Source organism: Bufo bufo, chromosome 2 (genome assembly GCF_905171765.1).
Source record: "Bufo bufo chromosome 2, aBufBuf1.1, whole genome shotgun sequence".
Lineage (NCBI taxonomy): Eukaryota > Metazoa > Chordata > Amphibia > Anura > Bufonidae > Bufo > Bufo bufo.
The window spans coordinates 106,341,566-106,364,065 of NC_053390.1; the positions used below are offsets into that span (position 1 = coordinate 106,341,566).

The window sequence follows — 22,500 nt, forward strand, 5'->3', positions numbered from 1 at the left end:
AGGTGCATATTTTTGTCATAATTGCATTTTACTCATTTTGAGTTAAAAAAAAAAATACTTTTTATTTGGTCTTTATTAAAAATTGTCAGCAGTTTTTGTGGTACATGGGGTTTAAAATCTGTTCATTTGCACATTGTCCCACCTGAGTTCAGTCAGTTGGCTCATGTGAGGCCTTATCTCGGATCTCATGAGCTCATAAACAATTATTATAGCTAAACTCTTAGCAAACTGATAAGAATGTGGCTTAAATGAGCTGCTCTCTCAATTTACTTCTATGAGAGCTCTGAAAGTAGTCTAGTGGAGAGGTGGGATCCACACCTATCGGACATTTGTGACATATCCTGACCCTGTGAATTTACCATGAATGTCCAGATTGGAATAACCTCTTTAAAGCTGTATTCAGACACTCCCAGCAGCAAGATGCAGGAGCACAGGATTATAGCTGTCAGACACCTTTAGCTCCACTTACCTATTCAAGAACAAAGGATCAGGATTATGTAACTGTAATATTCCAGTTCCTTGTTTTTCCTAATAGAATACAGGGTACAGTACATTTGGATAGCTCCATTACGCACAGGAGTTTTACCTGCAGTGCAGCTTTTGTACCTGTGCTTACCTTAAAATAAAAAAGCACTAAAAACTGCCCATGTGCTCAAAATAGTCTGATGGATTCGAAACGCGTCTAATCCTTTACACTTTTGGATGAGGTCATAATTTATTAATCCACATGGATACTGATATCAGCACCGTTGTGATTTTTAATATAGGGTTGTGGTTGTGTGCAAATATTATTTTACTAAGGGCCCATTCACCCGACCGTATATATTTGAGTCCGCAGCAATTCCGCAATTTTGTGTCCTGTCCGCTTCTGTGTTTATATTCCGCGGCCCTGCAAAGAAAATAGGACATGTCTTATTCTTAAATTCAAAAAAAGGCTGGCTCACAGGAATTTGCACAAGAATTGGCATTTCTATCATATGGCTGGCTGTTCCGCAAAATGCGGAACGCAAACGGCCGGTATCTGTGTTTTGCGGAACCACAGTTTGAGCGCTGCAAAACACATATGGTCATCTGAATGAGCCCTAATGTTGTAAAAAATAAATGATCAAGTGCAGGGACTCTATCTAGCTGGAGGCCAGTTTCTTACATCAGTCCTGTATAATACATGTATTCTTTGCATTGATTTTGTTATTTGATGAAGTAGCGTGTTTTTCTGGCTGTTGTGTGGTGTAAAGTTCTTCACCAAGTCTTACATGGGATGTCTGTTTGACAGATGAAGAATCTGGTAGCAAGGAGGATAGCGATGATCAAGAGGAAAGTAGCAGTGAGGAAAGTGAGGAGGACTCGTCAAGTGAGGAGGAAAAGTCAAGCCATGAAGACTACCCTAAAAAAGGGAAGAAAACTAGAAATGATAGGTAAGTCTTCTGTGACTATATGAGTTTTCCATTCCTGAGATATGCTGGTATCTTCTCACCTCCTGCTGTGTTAAAATAAGAGTCTGAGGAGAGGACTATCATCTGAAAGCTCATTTGGCACAAGGGGAGGATGTGGGCCGTCTAATGGGCCAGCATGTGATGCCTTCTCCTCTAGCAATGCTTTCACGGTACATTAGAATACCATACAAGTCTATGGGTGACCTATTATGGCTCCATACAACTTGGAGCAGTACCATGCATGATGCACTGCACACATCCGCCTTGGAGGCTCCCTCACATAATGATTCATACATTCTCCTGTCAAAATGATGCACATCCATGACATGATGGACCAAGTCTTTGGGGTCTGTTGGGTACCAGTTATGTTTGAACACGACAGACCCTACTGTAAGTTGGTTGGGTCTATAGGGCGCCAGTGGTGTTTTGCCGGTCTGGAAAAAAAAGCTTGATCTAGTATTTATTAAACAGACTTTATTAAATGGAGATTAAAGCACGCCTCCTGGTTTTAATATCTGTTTGCTGTAGTATATTAATTTTTAATACTTGCTGGATCAAGGCTTTTGTCAGACCGGGTTGACAGCACTCAAACAGGGAGTGGATCCCTTGTGTAGGGATATGTCTGGTGACCCGGTTTTCCCTCTTTTTTGGTATTTGTTGTGCAGTGGACACAATGCTGCATTGTGGTTTTTGTCCATTAGTACTAGGGATGAGCGAACCCGATGTTTTCAGGTTCGGCATTCGGGGAGTGGAGGAATTCAGTTATGGATTCCGTTAGCACGGAATTCTATGACGGAATGCAAAACGGAAGCCTTTAAGGGGCATTCCGTTTTGCTTTCCGTCATAATATAAGTCTATGGGCAGCATAATGGATCCATCTGGTTTCCGTTAAGCAGGACAGGACTTGGTTTTCTGTAAAGCAAAACGGAATGCCTGTTAAAGGGTTCCGTTTTGCATTCTGTCATAAAATTCCATTATATTCCGTGCTAATGGAATTCCTCCACCGCCTGAACGCCGAACCCAAAAAGGTCGGGTTCGATCATCCTTAGTTAGGACCTCTTTGATTTAGAAGCTGTAGATGCTGCAGCCACTGCAATGAAATATTAAAGTGAAAGCTTTGAATTGTATTTTGATCTTAAGTTTATATGTAAAAAATGATAAATGTATACATGACTTGTAAGGCTCTTTTGGGACCTGGCATTCCTCCCAGCGCTGCAGGGTGAAGTGAGTGAGATTGTGCCTGAGCCCACCATTAGAGGTGTACATAATGAAGATCTCCTTGCATTTACCTCTAGTGTAAAGCTCTAACACATGCCTTTGTATAGTCCTATAGGGCCATACATCGGCCACAATGTTAAAAGAACATAAAGCTAAAAAAAAAAAAGGCATAGCGATGTCAAACGGCCGAATGGAGGCCAAAAGGACTATTGTTTGCCCTCAAGTCGGGAGCATAGCTCTCAAATGCAGTCTTAATGAAACAGACCTATTAGGAGAGCATCCATGTCCTCCTGAATGTGTGATCCACTTCTGTGTTAATCATGAGATGACATGTAACAGAGCTGTATGTAAGTTGTAAGAAAGGATGTGAAGTCTTGCATATGGCTGTGCAGGTCAGATGAACTGACCCATGTGGCCACCTTATCTTGCTCAGCCAATTGCTTATACATACAAAGGTTTACACCCATCACTATATAAATTGGGTAACGGTGCGAGCACTAAAGCCTTGTCTCATCCAGCGTACTCCGGGGCTTATACTTCAGGTTAAAATGTACAAGGTTATAACCTGCCTGACAAAGCATTTTGGGATTATGGCACTTCCGTGCCTCCAATGCAGTGACTTTAACATGATAAAAAGTGTTTAGTCCGCTACTTATCCTACATAATAATAAAATCCCTGTGTGAGTGCGCTGTGTCCGTGTGTGTGCAGTTTGTCATACTGGGCATGCGCGGCGCGGGGACCTATCAGCACACAGCGCTCCACACGCCCCCCCGCACCGCCCACATCAGCGCACCGACCAAGCAAACTGCGAACCTCATATCCAACGCTACACTCTAACCATGGTAGGTTTCCATGGAGATGGGAGCGCTCATCAGGGCGAAGTGTAATGTGAACTTACAGTGAATGTTGAGAATGAATGACAGTCATGATCATGGTCATTGGGAGGATGGAGGGGAGGGGAGGAAGAGTGTAGAGGGTTAAATGAGTGTGGATGAAAAGGTTCAATGGGGGACTGAGTTCAGTAGGGTGACAGATGTGGGAAAGAAGCTGTTCCTAAACCTGCTGGTTTTAGTCTGAAGGGTCCTGTAGTGTAGCGCCTTCTGGAGTGGAGGAGCTGGAAGAGTTTATTGGCAGGATGAGAGGAGTCCCTGAGAATGATGCGTGCCCGGCGTAGACATCTCTTCCTGTGAACATCCTCAATGGCAGGAAGTGGAGTCCCTGTGATGCGTTGGGCGGTTATAATGAGTCTGACTTTAGAGAATTGATTCATTTAGAATACATATAAATAAATACCTGAATTAATTGCATATATAGATGAATTAATTTCTGCAAGGTACCAATGATAATGAAAGAAAAACAAAACAAAACATGAAACAATAAATAAGATAGGATCAACCTAATATGTATCAAATTCATATTCATAATATAGGATAAAAATTAGTTGAAATGAAAGGCAGTTAATCAGAAGTAATAATTTCATTGGTGATGATGACAATAGTGATCAGAGAAAAAATATTAGTATAAAAAAAAAATTATAATACAATTTATATATACACTGCTCAAAAAAATAAAGGGAACACAAAAATAACACATCCTAGATCTGAGTTAATTAAATATTTTTCTGAAATACTTTGTTCTTTACATAGTTGAATGTGCTGACAACAAAATCACACAAAAATAAAAAAATGGAAATCACATTTTTCAACCCATGGAGGTCTGGATTTGGAGTCACACTCAAAATTAAAGTGGAAAAACACACTACAGGCTGATCCAACTTTGATGTAACGTTGTTAAAACAAGTCAAAATGAGGTTTAGTAGTGTGTGTTGCCTCCATGTGCCTGTATGACCTCCCTACAACGCCTGTGCATGCTCCTGATGAGGTGGCGGACGGTCTCCTGAGGGATCTCCTCCCAGACCTGGACTAAAGCATCTGCCAACTCCTGGACAGTCTGTGGTGCAACGTGACGTTGGTGGATAGAGCGAGACATGATGTCCCAGATGTGCTCAATTGGATTCAGGTCTGGGGAATGGGCGGGCCAGTCCATAGCATCAATGCCTTTGTCTTGCAGGAACTGCTGACACACTCCAGCCACACGAGGTCTAGCATTGTCTTGCATTAGGAGGAACCCAGGGCCAACCGCACCAGCATATGGTCTCACAAGGGGTCTGAGGATCTCATCTCAGTACCTAATGGCAGTCAGGCTACCTCTGGCGAGCACATGGAGGGCTGTGCGGCCCTCCAAAGAAATGCCACCCCACACCATTACTGACCCAATGCCAAACCGGTCATGCTGGAGGATGTTGCAGGCAGCAGAACGTTCTCCACGGCGTCTCCAGACTCTGTCAAGTCTGTCACATGTGCTCAGTGTGAACCTGCTTTCATCTGTGAAGAGCACAGGGCACCAGTGGCGAATTTGCCAATCTTGGTGTTCTCTGGCAAATGCCAAACGTCCTGCACGGTGTTGGGCTGTAAGCACAATCCCCACCTATGGACGTCGGGCCCTCATATCACCCTCATGGAGTCTGTTTCTGACCGTTTGAGCAGACACATGCACATTTGTGGCCTGCTAGAGGTCATTTTGCAGGGCTCTGGCAGTGCTCCTCCTGTTCCTCCTTGCACAAAGGCGGAGGTAGCGGTCCTGCTGCTGGGTTGTTGCCCTCCTACGGCCTCCTCCACGTCTCCTGATGTACTGGCCTGTCTCCTGGTAGCGCCTCCATGCTCTGGACACTACGCTGACAGACACAGCAAACCTTCTTGCCACAGCTCGCATTGATGTGCCATCCTGGATAAGCTGCACTACCTGAGCCACTTGTGTGGGTTGTAGACTCCGTCTCATGCTACCACTAGAGTGAAAGCACCGCCAGCATTCAAAAGTGACCAAAACATCAGCCAGGAAGCATAGGAACTGAGAAGTGGTCTGTGCTCACCACCTGCAGAACCACTCCTTTATTGGGGGTGTCTTGCTAATTGCCTATAATTTCCACCTGTTGTCTATCCCATTTGCACAACAGCATGTGAAATTGATTGTCACTCAGTGTTGCTTCCTAAGTGGACAGTTTGATTTCACAGAAGTGTGATTGACTTGGAGTTACATTGTGTTTAAGTGTTCCCTTTATTTTTTTGAGCAGTGTATATAAAAAAAGAAAAATCTATATAATTAAAAATATATATTGTATACCTGTGTGTGTGTGTGTGTGTGTATATGTATATGTGTATATATATATATATATATATATATATATAAAGCGCGCTAACCAATGAGCAAATAGCGTTACAATCTCAGCCACAGCGAGCAGTCAGTGGCAGTGACGCATATTATAGCCACATATAAGCCAGTATTACAGTAAGAGAAAATATTAGAACATTAGAAGGTCCTGAACAAGGCAAACTGTTGCCAGATTCAGACCAAATATTTACAAGAAATGTTGTCTATAAAGAAATTTTATAGAAAATTTTACAGTTTTACACTAAGGCTATAATAATTATACTTACTGTATTGTGATATATACGTTTCTATTTTACTTTTGAAAATATTTTTGACAAAAAATAAAACAACAAATATAATGTGGTCAAATTACCTTGCTATTTAATATAGACTGTTCCTATTAATGTTTATGCACTACTGTTCTAGTAACCGTTATTGTAACGGGCTTAAAGGGAACCTGTCATAAACTTTAAGCTGCCTATACTAACAGCAGCATAAAGTAGAGACAGGTGAGTTGATTTCAGCAGTCTGTCATTTAAAAGTAGGTGGTCGCCGAGAACCAACATCACAATCATTCCAGACACGGCCTGGAGAAGAGTCCCGGCCACCTGAGAAGAGTCCTGGTTATTCATGAATGCCTTCTCTCCCGCCCATCTGCTGATGACTGACCGTCTTCTACCTAGTTTTCTCCCTTTCTCTCTAGGAGAGAACTGCCAATCACCAGCAGATGGACAGGAGAGCAGGAGATTAGGAATAACCAGGACTCTTCTCAGGTAGATTTGACTCTTTTCCAGGCCTGGACTGCAATGATTATGATGCTGGTTCTCAGCAACCACTTACTTTTAGCTCATGAGTGACACACTGCTGAAATCAGCATTTCTGTCACTATTTTATGCTGCCCTCAGTGAGGTCAGCATGAGGTTGATGACAGGTTCCCTTTAACCCCTTAAGGACACAGCCTTATTTCACCTTAGGACCAGGCCATTTTTTGCAAATTTGACCAGTGTCACTTTAAGTGCTGATAACTTTCAAACGCTTTGACTTATCCAGGCCATTCTGAGATAGTTTTTTCGTCACATATTGTACTTCATGACACTGGTAAATTGAAGTTAAAAAAAATTATTATTTTTTGCACAAAAAATACCTAATTTGACAAACATTTGGAAAAATTAGCAAATTTCTAAGTTTCAGTTTCTCTACTTCTGTAATACATAGTAATACCCCCAAAAATTGTGATGACTTTACATTCCCCATATGTCTACTTCATGTTTGAATTATTTTGGGAATGATATTTTATTTTTTGGGGATGTTATAAGGCTTTGAAGTTTAGAAGCAAATCCTGAAATTTTTCAGAAATTTACAAAAACTCCAATTTTTAGGGACCAGTTCAGGTCTGAAGTCACTTTGCGAGGCTTACATAATAGAAACCACCCAAAAATAACCCCATCTAAGAAACTACACCCCTCAAGGTATTCAAAACTGATGTTACATACGTTGTTAACCCTTTAGGTGTTGCACGAGAGTTATTGGCAAATGGGGATGAAATTTGAGAATTTCATTTTTTTGTCAAATTTTTAATTTTAACCCATTTTTTCCACTAACAAAGCAAGGGTTAACAGCCAAACAAGACTGTATCTTTATTGCCCTGACTCTGCCGTTTGCAGAAACACCCAATATGTGGCCGTAAACTACTGTACGGCCACACAGTGGGGCGTAGAGTGAAAGGTGCGCTGTTTGGTTTTTGGAGGGCTGATTTTGCTGGACTGTTTTTTTGACACCATGTCCCATTTGAAGCTCCCCTGATGCACCCCTAGAGTAGAAACTCCATAAAAGTGACCCCATCTAAGAAACTACACCCCTCAAGGTATTCAAAACTGATTTTACAAACTTTGTTAACCCTTTAGGTGTTGCACAAGATTTAATGGAAAATAGAGATACAATTTTCAAAATTTCACTTTTTTGGCAGATTTTCCATTTTAATATTTTTTTTTCCAGTTACAAAGCAAGGGTTAACAGCCAAACAAAACTCATTATTTATGGCCCTGATTCTGTAGTTTACAGAAACACCCCATATGTGGTCGTAAACTGCTGTACGGGCACACGGCAGGGCGCAGAAGGAAAGGAATGCCATACGGTTTTTGGAAGGCAGATTTTGCTGGACTGGTTTTTTTGACACCATGTCCCATTTGAAGCCCCCCTGATGCACCCCTAGAGTAGAAACTCCAAAAAAGTGACCCCATTTTAGAAACTACAGGATAGGGTGGCAGTTTTGTTGGTACTAGTTTAGGGTACATATGATTTTTGGTTGCTCTATATTACACTTTTTGTGAGGCAAGACAACAAGAAATAGCTTTTTTGGCACCGTTTTTTTTGTTATTTACAACATTCATCTGACAGGTTAGATCATGTGGTCATTTTATAGAGCAGGTTGTCACGGACGCGGCGATACCTAATATGTATACAATTTTTTTTATTTATGTAAGTTTTACACAATGATTCCATTTTTAAAACAAAAAAAATGTTTTAGTGTCTCCATAGTCTAAGAGCCACAGTTTTTTCGGCTTTTGGGCGATTATCTTAAGTAGGGTCTCATATTTTTTGCGAGATGAGATGACTGTTTGGCATTATTTTGGGGTGCATATGACTTTTTGATCGCTTTCTATTACACTTTTTGTGATGTAAGATGACAAAAAATGGCTTTTTTTTACACCGTTTTTATTTTTATTTTTTTACGGTGGTCATCTGAGGGGTTAGGTCATGTGATATTTTTATAGAGCCATTCGATACGGACGCGGCGATACCTAATATGTATATAAAAAAACATGTTTTAGTGTTTCCATAGTCTAAGAGCCATAGTTTTTTCAGTTTTTGGGCGATTATCTTGGGTAGGGTATGATTTTTGTGGGATGAGATGACTGTTTGATTGGCACTATTTTGGCGTATATGCGACTTTTTTTATCACTTTTATTACCTTTTTTGAGAAGTAAGGTGGGCAAAATTTCAATTTCATCATAGTTTTTTTTTTTTTTTTTTTTATGGCGTTCACCGTTCGGGTAAAGTAACATGACCGTTTTATAGATCAGGTCGTTACGGACGCGGCGATACCAAACGTGTAGGGAATTTTATTTTTTTCATTTTTAATCAGTGATAAATGTGTTCTTTGATTTTTACTTTTTTTTCACTTTTTTTTTGACCCAGACCCACTTGGTTCTTGAAGATCCAGTGGGTCTGATGTCTGTATAATACAGTACAGTACACTATATAGTGTTTTGTACTGTATTTTACACTTTGTCTGAACAGATCTATGCCTTTAGCACAGATCTGTTCAGCACCATGGACAGCAGGATGCCTGAGACGGCGTCCTGTTGCCATGGGAACCTTCCTCGTCTGCTCAGTAGTGACCAGAACTGCGCAGACGGGGAAGGGTAAGGAGGGGGGCTGTCTGGGGGCTCTCTCCCTCTCCATCGGGGGGCTACAAAGGCACAGCAGCTTCCCGATGGGAGAGGGAGGGAGCTCCCTGAGCTGTTAACCTTTTCCATACAGCGGTCCGTACGAACCGCGGTATGGAAAGGGTTAAACGGCTGACATCGTATCACAGATGTCAGCCGTTTATACCAGGGTGTCAGCAATGTGCTGACACCCTGGTATACCCACTAGACGCCAACGATTATTCAAGGGGAGGCGGACGGGGGATCGCGATCCCGCCTGCCGCACCGCCCGCCTCCCACACCGCCCGCAACACCCCCCCTGCACCTCCCACCGGGATAAAATCATTCAGGGGGGTGAAACATATATTAGTTTAGGCACACTAAAGTTTCTGATCGACCGCGGGGATCAGAAACTGCAAAAAGCGCAGCAAACCGCAGGTCTGAATTGATTTGCGGTTTGTTGCGATCGCCGACATAAGGGTGTCACGGGACCCCCCCGGGCATTTAGCCGAGGTGCCTGCTCAATGATTTGAGCAGGCACCTTGTTCCGATCACAGCCGGCCGGGCGGCAGTGATCAGAAATACACAGGGCGTACATGTACGCCCTGTGTCCTTAAGTACCAGGGCACAAAGGCATACCTGTACGCCCTATGTCCTTAAGGGGTTAATGTCTAGTTGTCAAATAAAACTTTTATGTCTTAAGCGACCAGTGTTTGCAATTTCCATACCCTATTCAGCATTTCATATGTAATTTTACTTGATGTTTATACTTAACGGGGTCTTCTGGAAATAATTTTAAGTAAAAAAGAGGGCCAGAAAAAGTTCAAAATAAAAAATAAGCATTACAGTCATTGCTGAAAATTTAGACTAGCACATCCAAACTCATTGGTGCACATCCATAAAGCTAGCATGCAGACAGCAAACAAAATACATATGAAAGCACACTGTTTTACATGAAAAAGAACTAGGGATTTAGGATTTTTTGGGATTACAGTGGTACTATAGCTACTATGTATGAAAAATGGAAACTCATTTTTCCATTTTTCATATATAGTAGGTATAGTACCACTGTAATCTAGAATAATCTCTAATCCCTAGTTCTATTGTTTGCATGTGTAACAGTGTGTTGCCGATCCCGAGGCTTGCATGGTCTCGCTGCTATCCACTTCTGGTCCCGGCTAAACACATCTGAAATGGAAATGCCTGTTCAGCCAATCCCTGACTGAAGTCGGGTCTGGTATCCCATTTATTTCAATTGGGCAGAGCTGCGCCTAGGCCATGTGACCAATGAACATGATGTCACATGGCCAAGGCAAATCTGCGAAAAGGCCTCAGTGCTACTTCGAGCCCCGGTCCCTCCTCAAACAGCCAATTGGTGGGGTCCCGGGTGTCGGACCCCCACTGATCAGAGTTAAAATATCTCAGAAAACCCCTTTAATCTATTTTGGCCCTTTAAAAGAAAAAAATAATTCTCCTCCTCAGAAAACCTTTGTAATAAAGAGTCCCACTCAAATCCGCTCAAGTTAAAGGTGTTGTCGGTGTTCAGAGTTGCACCCAGACATATCCCCATCTTCACCCCTCCGGCCCCCCTGATATGAGCATTGGAGCATTTCATGCTCTGATGCCCTCCTTTGCCCTGTGCTGAATCGTGCAGGGCAAAGGCATTTTTCGGAGAGCTGGTGATGTACCGGGCTCTCCATTATGACTGCAGTGAGCGCGGTGATGTTGCTGGCACTAATGGGCAAGCTTTAGCGCTGCCCTAGCCTGTAAAATGGCTAGGGCAGCATTAAAGCCCGCCCATCAGAGTCGGTGACGGAAACACTGCTGGGCGGAAGCCTTCACCTAGCACTGTGCCAAAGTAAACAAAAAAGCCATTGCCCTACACGATCCAGCGTAGGGCAAGGTAGAGAACTAGAGCATGAAATGCTCCGAAGCTCACATTAGGGGGGGCTGGTGAAGATGGGGATATGTCCGGGTTCAGAGCTGACCCCTTTAAAGCAGTATAGGTAGCCTATTCATAATTGGGGCTAATGTCCTCTGCAGACATGAGCACCCTTTGCTCTGTAACCTGCCGCCAGCTCAGTTGATGAGCTTGCAGTTCCTCTCCGTCGTGGCTGACAGCCCTGATTGGGGTATAGTACGCACTCTGCTCCTTTTATTACAGACAGTAATTAAAGCAACTCGCCCTGCCACTTCCATAACAAACACAGCATAATGCCCTAATTATGACTTTATTAATTTAAGTCAGGATTTAATGATTTTAAAAGTGATTTATATTGTTACTCCCACACAGAACAAATGAATTCTGTACGTTAAATTATTACAGGCTTCTCATTGCTTCAGAACAGGAACGCTGCTGAGCGCTACATTCTTCTCATTAGCTAAGCAGGGGGCTCTATAGGTTGTAAACATCTAGGGTATGTTAGGAGGATGTAACTAGCTGTAAACTCGGGCCCAGAGCTTTCAGATCAGGCAGCGATCTATGTAATTGTGACACTATACCGTTACTTTTATTACGTGCCATCAATTATATCGAGATAGTGTGGTATCATGTTTGTCAATCAAGGCATGAAAACACTAAGGGAAATCGACTAAACATTTATGGATAAAAGACCTCTGCAAGTAAAGCAGAATAAACCTTTGAACAGTTGTTTCCTACATTTCAGTTAAAGGGGTTTTGCCGTGAATGATGTAAAAAATGAAAACCAGACAGTCTAACAAAAGCTAGAACCAGCCCTGTAGCTCGCATGGATCCAGAGATCTCCCCATGCATTGCTTCTTTTGCTCTTCTAGATTCATTTCAAGCTGGCAGCTTAGCGGGTGCGTCCTTTCTCAGGGGTTTGTGCCTTTTCTCATTGGATGTGTCCTTTCTCGGGGGGGGGGGTGTCCTCTCTGCTGCAATTTTCTTCCTGTAACTGTCACAGCTTCTCTAAGAAGATCCAGCTGGTGACAGATGAAGAATGGAACTAAGCAATACCTCAATAGATGGACATGCACATTACTATATGGATTAAACACCAGGGGGCACGCTATACTGAAGTCAAGAATAACTCACAACTGGAGGATTTGTTACTTTTTTCATGCTGAATTATATTAAAATAACAGTTATTGTTGTCCCAACCCTTAATAATAATCTTTATATAGCACCAAAATATTCTGCAGCGCATTACAATCAGAGGGTTTATGTGCAAACAGAATTCAGCAACTCAAACACGTGGAATGAGATCCCTGCTCGTAAGAGCTTACAATCTATGAGGAGATAGGGGTGACATAGAAGGTAAAAACTGCTCGTTTTATACGGTGGTCCGGCCATCTTAACACAATAGGGGAGTTGTATGTATGAGCCAGTCACCAGCCAATATCTGTGGTGCTTCTGAGTGCATGGAGTGTGGTGGGTACAGTTGGATGATGAATCTGGCACTGAACGATAAGGTTGAAAGAGGGGTGAATGGAGACTAGTTAGGAGACTAGTTAGGTTAGGGGGTGTGATAGGGTGTGAGTTTTTATGGAGCTCCTAAAACTGTGGATCCTGGAAATTGGCCTAATCGCCTGGGGCATGGTGTTCCAGAGAACTGGTGCAGCTCAGGAGAAGTCTTGGAGATGAGAGTCAGGTTCGGATTATGATTAATGTCAGTCGTAAGTCATTTACAGAGCGGAGAGCAGGGGTAGAGTGATAGACCGAGATGAGGGAGGAGATGTAGGGGGTGTAGCACTATGGACAGCTTTGTGGGGGAGAGTGAAAAGTTTAGATTGAATCCTATAATGTGTGGGCAACTGGTGCAATGCCTGGCATATGGTGGAAATAGGACCCATCAGCTCTCCAGCCATGTCTTCTTTAATAACGAACTGCATTCCACTTCAAATAACTGTTCTGAAGCATTATTTCTTAGAACCCTGAAATGTGCCGGTCCTCTGTTATTCGTCCTAGAAATTTAGAAATGATTTGACAACTGGCTGCTACTAGTTTGGGGCTGTACTCAATGACATTGTCCAATCAGTGCTGCCAGTGTCAGACTTTGTAAGGACGAACCTCTTTCACAAGGGGAAAAGTAATTCTAGGAGAGTTTATCCACGCACGCGCACAATGCTAGCAGAAAATACGCCAAGTATATGTACAAGTAATTGGCAAAGCAAGTAACAAACTTACAGTAAATGAGTACTTGATAGTGAAGACTGTATATATACAAGCAAGAGTAATGTATCTGATTTACTCATTTTTCTAAAGTGAATCTGACGCTGAAAATAATGGAAACCCCAAACAGAGTGATGGTTCAAGCTCTTCGTCCTCTGGTGGAAGTTCGGAGTCTGACTCTTCATCAGAATCTGGAGAGGACAGTGAATCTGAGCCAGAGGCACCTAGAAATAGGACCAAATCCAAGGTAAGATGATACCTATTGCCCAGACTTTCGCCTGCCTGTAGTACGACGTACAATGGTAGCATCACGTTTATGGACATTCTATATACTGATGTAGTGACAAGGTGCAATTTTGTTGATTTTAGTCTTGGGATCTAGTTTGTAACATTTTTCTCCTATACATGGTTAGTAAGTAATAAATGTTAGATTATTTGTAGTCTGAAGCCTTTGAATGCTTTTGGATGACTAGAAATGGGTTCCTGCCGATCCCACTTTCCCAGGATATTTGTAAGACAAGTGGTGATGCATGCACAAATCTGTTTACTGCAAAAGATTGATGACTATTTGGTTCACACCTACCTAAGTTCTTTTCCATCAGGTTACATGTTATAATATCGTACACTTGTGCCTTAGATCTCCCAGTCTACACACATCAAACACTGCCCTAAATTACCACGGATACATACACTAACCTACCTCATCTCTGCCCTCGACCACCAAGGATACATACACTAACCTCATCTCTGCCCTAGACCACCAAGGATACATACACTAACCTCATCTCTGCCCTAGACCACCAGGGATACATGCACTAACCTTGTCTCAGCTTTCTTGATAGTCTAAGGCAAACATTTATTCCTTAACTGCCCTACTCTACAAGTTATTTTCCATCAGGTTACATTTATTTCATTACTAGATAGGTTGCTGCTCTATTCTTGTGATCTGTTAAAATATACATTGCCATAAAAAGGTCACCACCTGGATTTAAATAAGCAAGTTGGTCAGGTCTGGTTTCAGCAACATTATGCGCCCAAAGAATGAGGTCAGCTGACTACCTGAATATACTGAAAGACCAGGTTATTCCATCAATGCATTTTTTCTTCCCTGATGGCACGGGCATATGCCAAGATGACAATGCCAGGATTCGTCAAATTGTAAAAGAGTGGTTCAGGAAGAATGAGACGTAATTTTCACACATGGATTGGCCACCACAGAGTCCAGACCTGAACCCCATTGAGAATCCTTGGGATGTGCTGGAGAAGACTTTGTACAGTGGTCCAAATCTCCTAAAGTACTTTCACACTTGCGTTTTTCTTTTCCAGCACTGAGTTCCGTCACAGGAGCTCTATACCGGAAAAGAACTGATCAGTTTTATCCCCATGCATTCTGAATGGAGAGTAATCCGTTCAGGATGCATCAGGATGTCTTCAGTTCAGTCATTTTGACTGATCAGGCAAAAGATAAAACTGCAGCATGCTACGGTTTTATCTCCGTCAAAAAAAAAAACTTGCCTAAATGCCGGATCCAGCATTTTTTTCCATAGGAATTTATTAGTGCCGGATGACACCGGAAAGACTGATCCGGCATTTCAATGCATTTGTAAGAGGGATCAGGATCCTGATCAGTCTTACAAATGCCATCAGTTGGCATAAGTTTTGTTGGATCCGGCAGGCAGTTCTGGCGACGGATCGCTCTGCCGCAAGTGTGAAAGTAGCCTTATACAAGATCTTAGGGAAACATTAATGCAACGCTGGGCAGAAGTAAATGTTGTCACATTGGCGAAGCTTGTGGAAACGATGCCACAGCAAATGTGTGCCTTAATCAAAGCTAAATGCGGTCCAACGAAATTGGAGTATGTGACCTTTTTTTGCAATGTAAATAAATATATATATATAAAAAAGAAAAAAGAGATGGCAGCACCGTCACAGATAAAAATAGATGAAGGGTGCAAAAAGCCCAATGTGGATATAAGCCAATCCAATGTAATATAAGCGATGAAAAGAAGGGCAGCACTCCAATAGATAAAAAATGAAAAAACTTTATTTACCCATAAGGCTGTAGCGACGTTTCGGCTCTTACACAGGAACCTTCCTCAAGGCTTGAGGAAGGCTCCTGTGTAAGAGCCGAAACGTCGCTACAGCCTTATGGGTAAATAAAGTTTTTTCATTTTTTATCTATTGGAGTGCTGCCCTTCTTTTCATCGCATATATATATATATATATATATATATATATATATACCATACACTTGTGCCCTAGATCTCCCAGGATACCCACATTCAACTCTACACTGCCCTAAGCCACCAGGGAAACATGTACTAACCTCCTCTTAGCCCTAGACCACCTTAACTGTCCTAGTCTACAAGGCATGTAGATATTAATCCCTTCCCAGCTCTAGGCCATCTGAGATTCTGATATAAACCCCTGGACAGTCATAGACCACCAGGAATATTCTCTAATTCCCTTCAAAGACACAGTAAGGGTGTTTTTTAGTGTCCACTTGCTGTGTGCACCCGGAAAGCTCCCAGCGCACACATGAGACATATTCATATGCCCCCTTTCTCTCAACACTATTCCATACAGATATAACTGGTAAAAAATGAATACCATAGAGTGCAAGTTTTTTTTGCAATGGGAGCCTATGGGCGACTAATGCCACTGTATTTCTGTACTGCAGAGTGAGAATACTGTAAAACCATGTAGGTACTACATTAAGCTATTTACGTGGACGTATGACCCATTGTGTATCTGGCTGCTGTATGGTTAACTATTTGGGTGCTGTACAGCAATATTTATTTCATACCATTTTGGAGCCTGCCTTGGAAAGAACGGCACTCACGGCCTTTATTGGGCCACTTACTGGCTACGGAAACTTAGAGGGAACATTTCTGGCAATTTTCTAGTTACCCGAAATTGCAAATATACTGATAGTGAAAAAGCATAAATTTATGAACCTTTGAATTCCAGACACTGTCCTCTGACAGGCTGTGTAATATTCATGGTGCTTCATTGGGACTACATATATTGATACTCCACCTTCTGCAGTTAGTAAGGCTGCAACTGGTTCTGACTCCTTATAAAGCTTCCTGAAGCCTTTGCTTAAATGGCCTAAATACGCACGTCGTATCGGGATGGTAACTTTTTAGGAGCCGATACAAGGTAATGTTGGGCTATCAGTTAGAGGTTGTGGTTTTTTAATGATGCATAACGCGCAAATATTTTGGAAGCGACGGTAAAATTCTGCCAGTAAACTGCAATTCATGTGCTTTCTGTGCGGCTTCGCAGCTCTTGCAGTGGTGTGAAATTCTCATTTTACACACTTTGCAGTCAGGGGCTATGAATTATGCATTGAGCAAGAGAAATCCTCAATCTCCTGCTTCATCTGCTATATGCTTTACCCAGCTTCTGTCTCTATTAACAAGATGAATTGTAAATGGGTAAATCTAGAGGCAATGTACCCTTAACGTCTTCTCCTAGACCCACATTGCCTCCTACAGTGGAATGAACGTCAATCTGTTGTGGAGGCTTAAATGAGACCTTATCTTGATAATGCCACTATTTGGGTAACATTTCACGTGTAGTGCATGTCCCACTTTTTTTCAGTTGATGCTTTGGAATAAGCATTTCTGTTGGATAATAGGTAATACACACTGCTCATTTTACTTACCGTACATATAAATATTCTAGATATTTTATCTAGTGTCTTTGCTTTAATTATATATATATATATATATATATATATATATATATATCTTTCTCTCTCTCTCTCTATATATATATATATATATATATATATATATATATATATATATATATATATACATTTATTTATTACACATAATAGCATAAAGGTAATCATCACTGACCTATGTAATTTTGCACTCATTGATCACCATTGTTAAATACACTGCTCAAAAAAATAAAGGGAACACAAAAATAACACATCCTAGATCTGAATTCATTAAATATTCTTCTGAAATACTTTGTTCTTTACATAGTTGAATGTGCTGACAACAAAATCACACAAAAATAAGAAATGGAAATCAAATTTTTCAACCCATGGAGGTCTGGATTTGGAGTCACACTCAAAATTAAAGTGGAAAAACACACTACAGGCTGATCCAACTTTGATGTAATGTCCTTTAAAACAAGTCAAAATGAGGCTCAGTAGTGCGTGTGGCCTCCACGTGCCTGTATGACCTCCCTACAACGCCTGTGCATGCTCCTGATGAGGTGGCGGACGGTCTCCTTAGGGATCTCCTCCCAGACTTGGACTAAAGCATCTGCCAACTCCTGGACAGTCTGTGGTGCAACGTGACGTTGGTGGATAGAGCGAGACATGATGTCCCAGATGTGCTCAATTGGATTCAGGTCTGGGGAACGGGCGGGCCAGTCCATAGCATCAATGCCTTCATCTTGCAGGAACTGCTGACACACTCCAGCCACATGAGGTCTAGCATTGTCTTGCATTAGGAGGAACCCAGGGCCAACCGCACCAGCATATGGTCTCACAAGGGGTCTGAGGATCTCATCTCGGTACCTAATGGCAGTCAGGCTACCTCTGGCGAGCACATGGAGGGCTGTGCGGCCCTCCAAAGAAATGCCACCCCACACCATTACTGACCCAATGCCAAACCGGTCATGCTGGAGGATGTTGCAGGCAGCAGAACGTTCTCCACGGCGTCTCCAGACTCTGTCACGTCTGTCACATGTGCTCAGTGTGAACCTGCTTTCATCTGTGAAGAGCACAGGGTGCCAGTGGCGAATTTGCCAATCTTGGTGTTCTCTGGCAAATGGCAAACGTCCTGCACAGTGTTGGGCTGTAAGCACAACCCCAACCTGTGGACGTCGGGCCCTCATATCACCCTCATGGAGTCTGTTTCTGACTGTTTGAGCAGACACATGCACATTTGTGGCCTGCTGGAGGTCATTTTGCAGGGCTCTGGCAGTGCTCCTCCTGTTCCTCCTTGCACAAAGGCGGAGGTAGCGGTCCTGCTGCTGGGTTGTTGCCCTCCTACGGCCTCCTCCACGTCTCCTGATGTACTGGCCTGTCTCCTGGTAGCGCCTCCATGCTCTGGACACTACGCTGACAGACACAGCAAACCTTCTTGCCACAGCTCGCATTGATGTGCCATCCTGGATAAGCTGCACTACCTGAGCCACTTGTGTGGGTTGTAGACTCCGTCTCATGCTACCACTAGAATGAAAGCACCGCCAGCATTCAAAAGTGACCAAAACATCAGCCAGGAAGCATAGGAACTGATAAATGGTCTGTGGTCACCACCTGCAGAACCACTCCTTTATTGGGGGTGTCTTGCTAATTGCCTATAATTTCCACCTGTTGTCTATCCCATTTGCACAACAGCATGTGAAATTGATTGTCACTCAGTGTTGCTTCCTAATTGGACAGTTTGATTTCACAGAAGTGTGATTGACTTGGAGTTACATTGTGTTGTTTAAGTGTTCCCTTTATTTTTTTGAGCAGTGTAGATTGTTCAACATACATTAAAAATTTAGAAATGTTTAAAGCAAACAGTCCCATCCGAGACCATTGCTTGGCCACATGTACAACACCTCATCATGTTCAGTCTGGTGAGGACAGAAGCTGTAGCACTGGAAAAAGGGGGGGGGGGGCTACCAAAATATGAGTGTTGTTTTAAACATTCCACCAACTACATTTTAATGGATGTCTGTGGTTGGAAAAATAAACCATTAAAACCCGTTACGCTACAGTTGAAACAGTTCATACTTCAGAATGCCTCTGGCGCTGGCTTATCTCCAATGAGAACAAAAGATTATACGTTTTGAGATCCAGCATGCCCGACCCTTGGGGAAGCATTGAGACACTCCCTAACACATTAGAAATCAGCAGGTTTGGCCAACACTCGTCTGGTTTGTATGGTCAGCTTTACTGAGATGTGCAGACAGTCTGATTCCTGTGGTGGTCAAGCAAATAAAATGAGTAGTGGATGATACTAAAATATGGTGGATCTGTCATTGAGCCGCAGATAAATATCTGGTGTGGTCTGAGCACCGGGGCATCTTCATTGTCTTACACATAGCTACTCGCACAAGTATGGCTGTGATATTTTAACTCTGCCCATTCAAGTAAACAGGGTATCCATTGGTGTGGATGTCCTTTGGCACTTCAGGGGCTCCTTAATTTTGTCCTAAGATTAGCCCAGCAACAGAAAATTCCAGTTTAACACGACGATAGTAGAAAATTTACGATTAGTGTTTCAGTTTACATTAAAAAAATAATAATAATTTACCCCTCATGGTATCTGGCCATAATCTTTGACTAATGCATGTCATAGTCCATAAGTAGACTAGTTTTGGCAAATCGTCAACCGTTCTCGTAGGGCTGTATGTCATCAGTGAGATCTCAGAGTTTTCCTGCTGTAAGACATGAGGGATTCTGCTTATCACAACATGGAAATTCAGGTGCCAAGAAGCAATTGATTCTAAGTTTAGGCTACTTTCACATCTGTTTTTGCTGGATCCGGCAGGGTTCATCAAAAATGCTTCCGTCATCACGATGCAACCGGCTGCATCCGTTATGAACGGATCCGGTTGTATTATCTCTTAAAGGGAACCTGTCGCCTGGATTTGGGGTATAGAGCTGAGGACATGGGCTGCTAGATCGCAGCTAGTACTTCCGCAATATCCATTCCCCATAGCTCTGTGTGCTTTTATTGTGTCAAAAAAACAATTTTATATATATGTAAATAAGGCTACTAACGTTTCCGGAGCCCAGCCACGCCCACTGTGAAGGAGCCCACCACCGCCCGGCATCCTCCGAATCTCCTCCTTGCTCCCCGACGTCACAAAGCTAGAGTGCCGTAATCTCGCAGAGCGCGAGCTAGCACATGCGCAGTGTCTGCATAGTGTTCCTTCCCTGTGCTGGCATCAGCCTCAGGGAACGAACTGCGCATGCGCTAGCTCGAGCATTGCGAGATTACGGCGCTCTAGCTTTGTGACGTCGGGGAGCAAGGAGGAGATTCAGAGGATGCGGTGCTGGGCTCCTTCACAGTGGCCGTGGCTGGGCTCAGAGTCAGAGAACGCTGGACTCCTCTCTGAAGCATGGAGGAGAAAGGACTCATCTAAGGTTTATTTACATATCTATAAAATAGTTTTTTTGACACCATGTGTCCGAGAAAACTAATACGGCACCATTGACTTACATTGTGTGTCATGCCCGATACGTCTTGCTTTGCATCCCATGCCAAATAGAAAAATGCTGCTTGCAGCAGTTTTCTCTTCCATCATGGGAACGCAACCGAACGGAACAGAATGAATTCTGGTGCACTCCGTTCCGGTCCGTTTTGTCCTAATTGAAAATGAATAGGGACAAAACGGAAGCGTTTTCCTCCAGTATTGAGATCCTATGACGGATCTCAATACCGGAAATGAGAAACGCAGATGTGAAAGTAGCCTTACTCATCAGAACTGGCCTCAAAAGATGACCACATATAGATTGTTAGACAGGATAATACCAAAAGCAGACCGAAAACGGGTATTTTCTTCAATCCCATAGACTTTGAATAAAGAGGCAGGGAGTATGCTCGAGCATCGTTTCACTCCTACCAGTTATGATTTTGTGGCTGGGGCGGAACAGGGGACAGGAGGTCCTTTTTATACTGATTGGTGGGAGCTCTGACATTTGGATGAATGCTTGATGAAGCAGCATTTCCACCAAAGGAAAAAAAAAAGGGAACCGACTATCAATATAATTACATCAGGCTTATAGTTCTCTCGCTTTATGCGTTCTGTTCTGCTTAGTTGTTTCCTATGCAGTGAAGTTCTCCAAAAGGAATCCGTTTTAACTGCTGTGGTGGATATATCAAAGTGATTTCACTGTAGAAGTGTAAGGCTATGTTTACACTGTTTTCTGTCCAGTTGCACTTTTGGAATACTTCTATGTTGAACAGCTTAGTTGACTACATTCCATACAGTAAAAAAAAATAAGAAAAATTTGGATTCTTGCCTCCCTCCCCCACTTCCAGCGTATGCCAAAAGGATCAGTTGAGCCCTATTTGGTGGATATGTGTAAGCATGCCTGCTCAGCTATTTTCGGAACTACCATAGAAAAAATTATTAGAAAGAACACTGCGCATGCGCGTGGTGTGCTCTACTTTACTTTCGGGGCCAGTTCTGGAGATGGGTGCGGGTCTCACTAGTGGTATGCCATCAAAGTCTGAGATGACACAACCCCTTTAAAACATGCTGTCTTTTGATAAGATGTATAGTAAACCAAGGTCTACATCTGCCATGCTTTATCTGAAATGTTTTTTACCTTGCGATGACTCGCATTTCCATGAGATGCATAATTATTTTAGCTATAACATAACTGTTGTCCTATTTTCTATTAACAGAAAACTGAAAGTAAACCTGCCAAAGAACCTGCCAGGAAAAAAGACATATCCCTTCTAGACCTAGACGACTGTAAGTATTGTTGGTTTGAACTCCCTTAAATCTGGTTTGCTTTGTACAGATTGCATAGTTTTATATTGTACCATTTTAAATATTTTTTGTATTGTTGTTTGGTTGAGAAAATAAAGGGCTAAGACATAGGGAATTGGTATTGTGGCTGGCTAGGTCGAAATAGCTAATTGTGATGGCACAAAACCCTTGAACTAGATGATCTTCCCGTAGCATATGTTTTATTGCTTCAAAGGGTCTAAAAGAAAATATTACTTTACATAATCCTCTCATGTTGTGTAGACTACTCTCAAACACACTTTTATGTCTTCATAGTTATAGATTGCAAGCAAAAAAATAGGCAATAGAGTTAATAAAGTTGAAAAAAGAAACGGGTCCTTTCAGTCCAACCTATAATCCTACTGTGTGATCCAGTGGAAGGCAAAACCCATATGAGGCTGATGCCAATTGCCCCACATTAGGGAGAAAACTCCCCCCTTTATTAAACCCGTCTTAGTAGCACAGTCCACCTATTCCCTTAATTACCCAAGTCTCCCACCTCTGCACCTGCCTTACTTCGGCTATATCCTTCTTACGCATTAGTCGTGTGTTCTTTGTTCCCTTTACTTACTCTGTAATTTACAGACAAGAGAAGAG

At 42.5% G+C, this 22,500-nt stretch overlaps 1 protein-coding gene across 1 annotated transcript in view; it reads left to right on the plus strand.

Moving 5' to 3' along the window:
* AP3B1 (adaptor related protein complex 3 subunit beta 1) overlaps nt 1–22,500 on the plus strand; it is a 287,452-nt gene that overhangs the window by 148,938 nt on the left and 116,014 nt on the right. Inside the window, 3 exon segments of the mRNA XM_040419630.1 lie at nt 1,274–1,415; nt 13,513–13,666; nt 21,798–21,867. Of these exon segments, the coding sequence (XP_040275564.1) occupies nt 1,274–1,415; nt 13,513–13,666; nt 21,798–21,867 (366 nt within the window).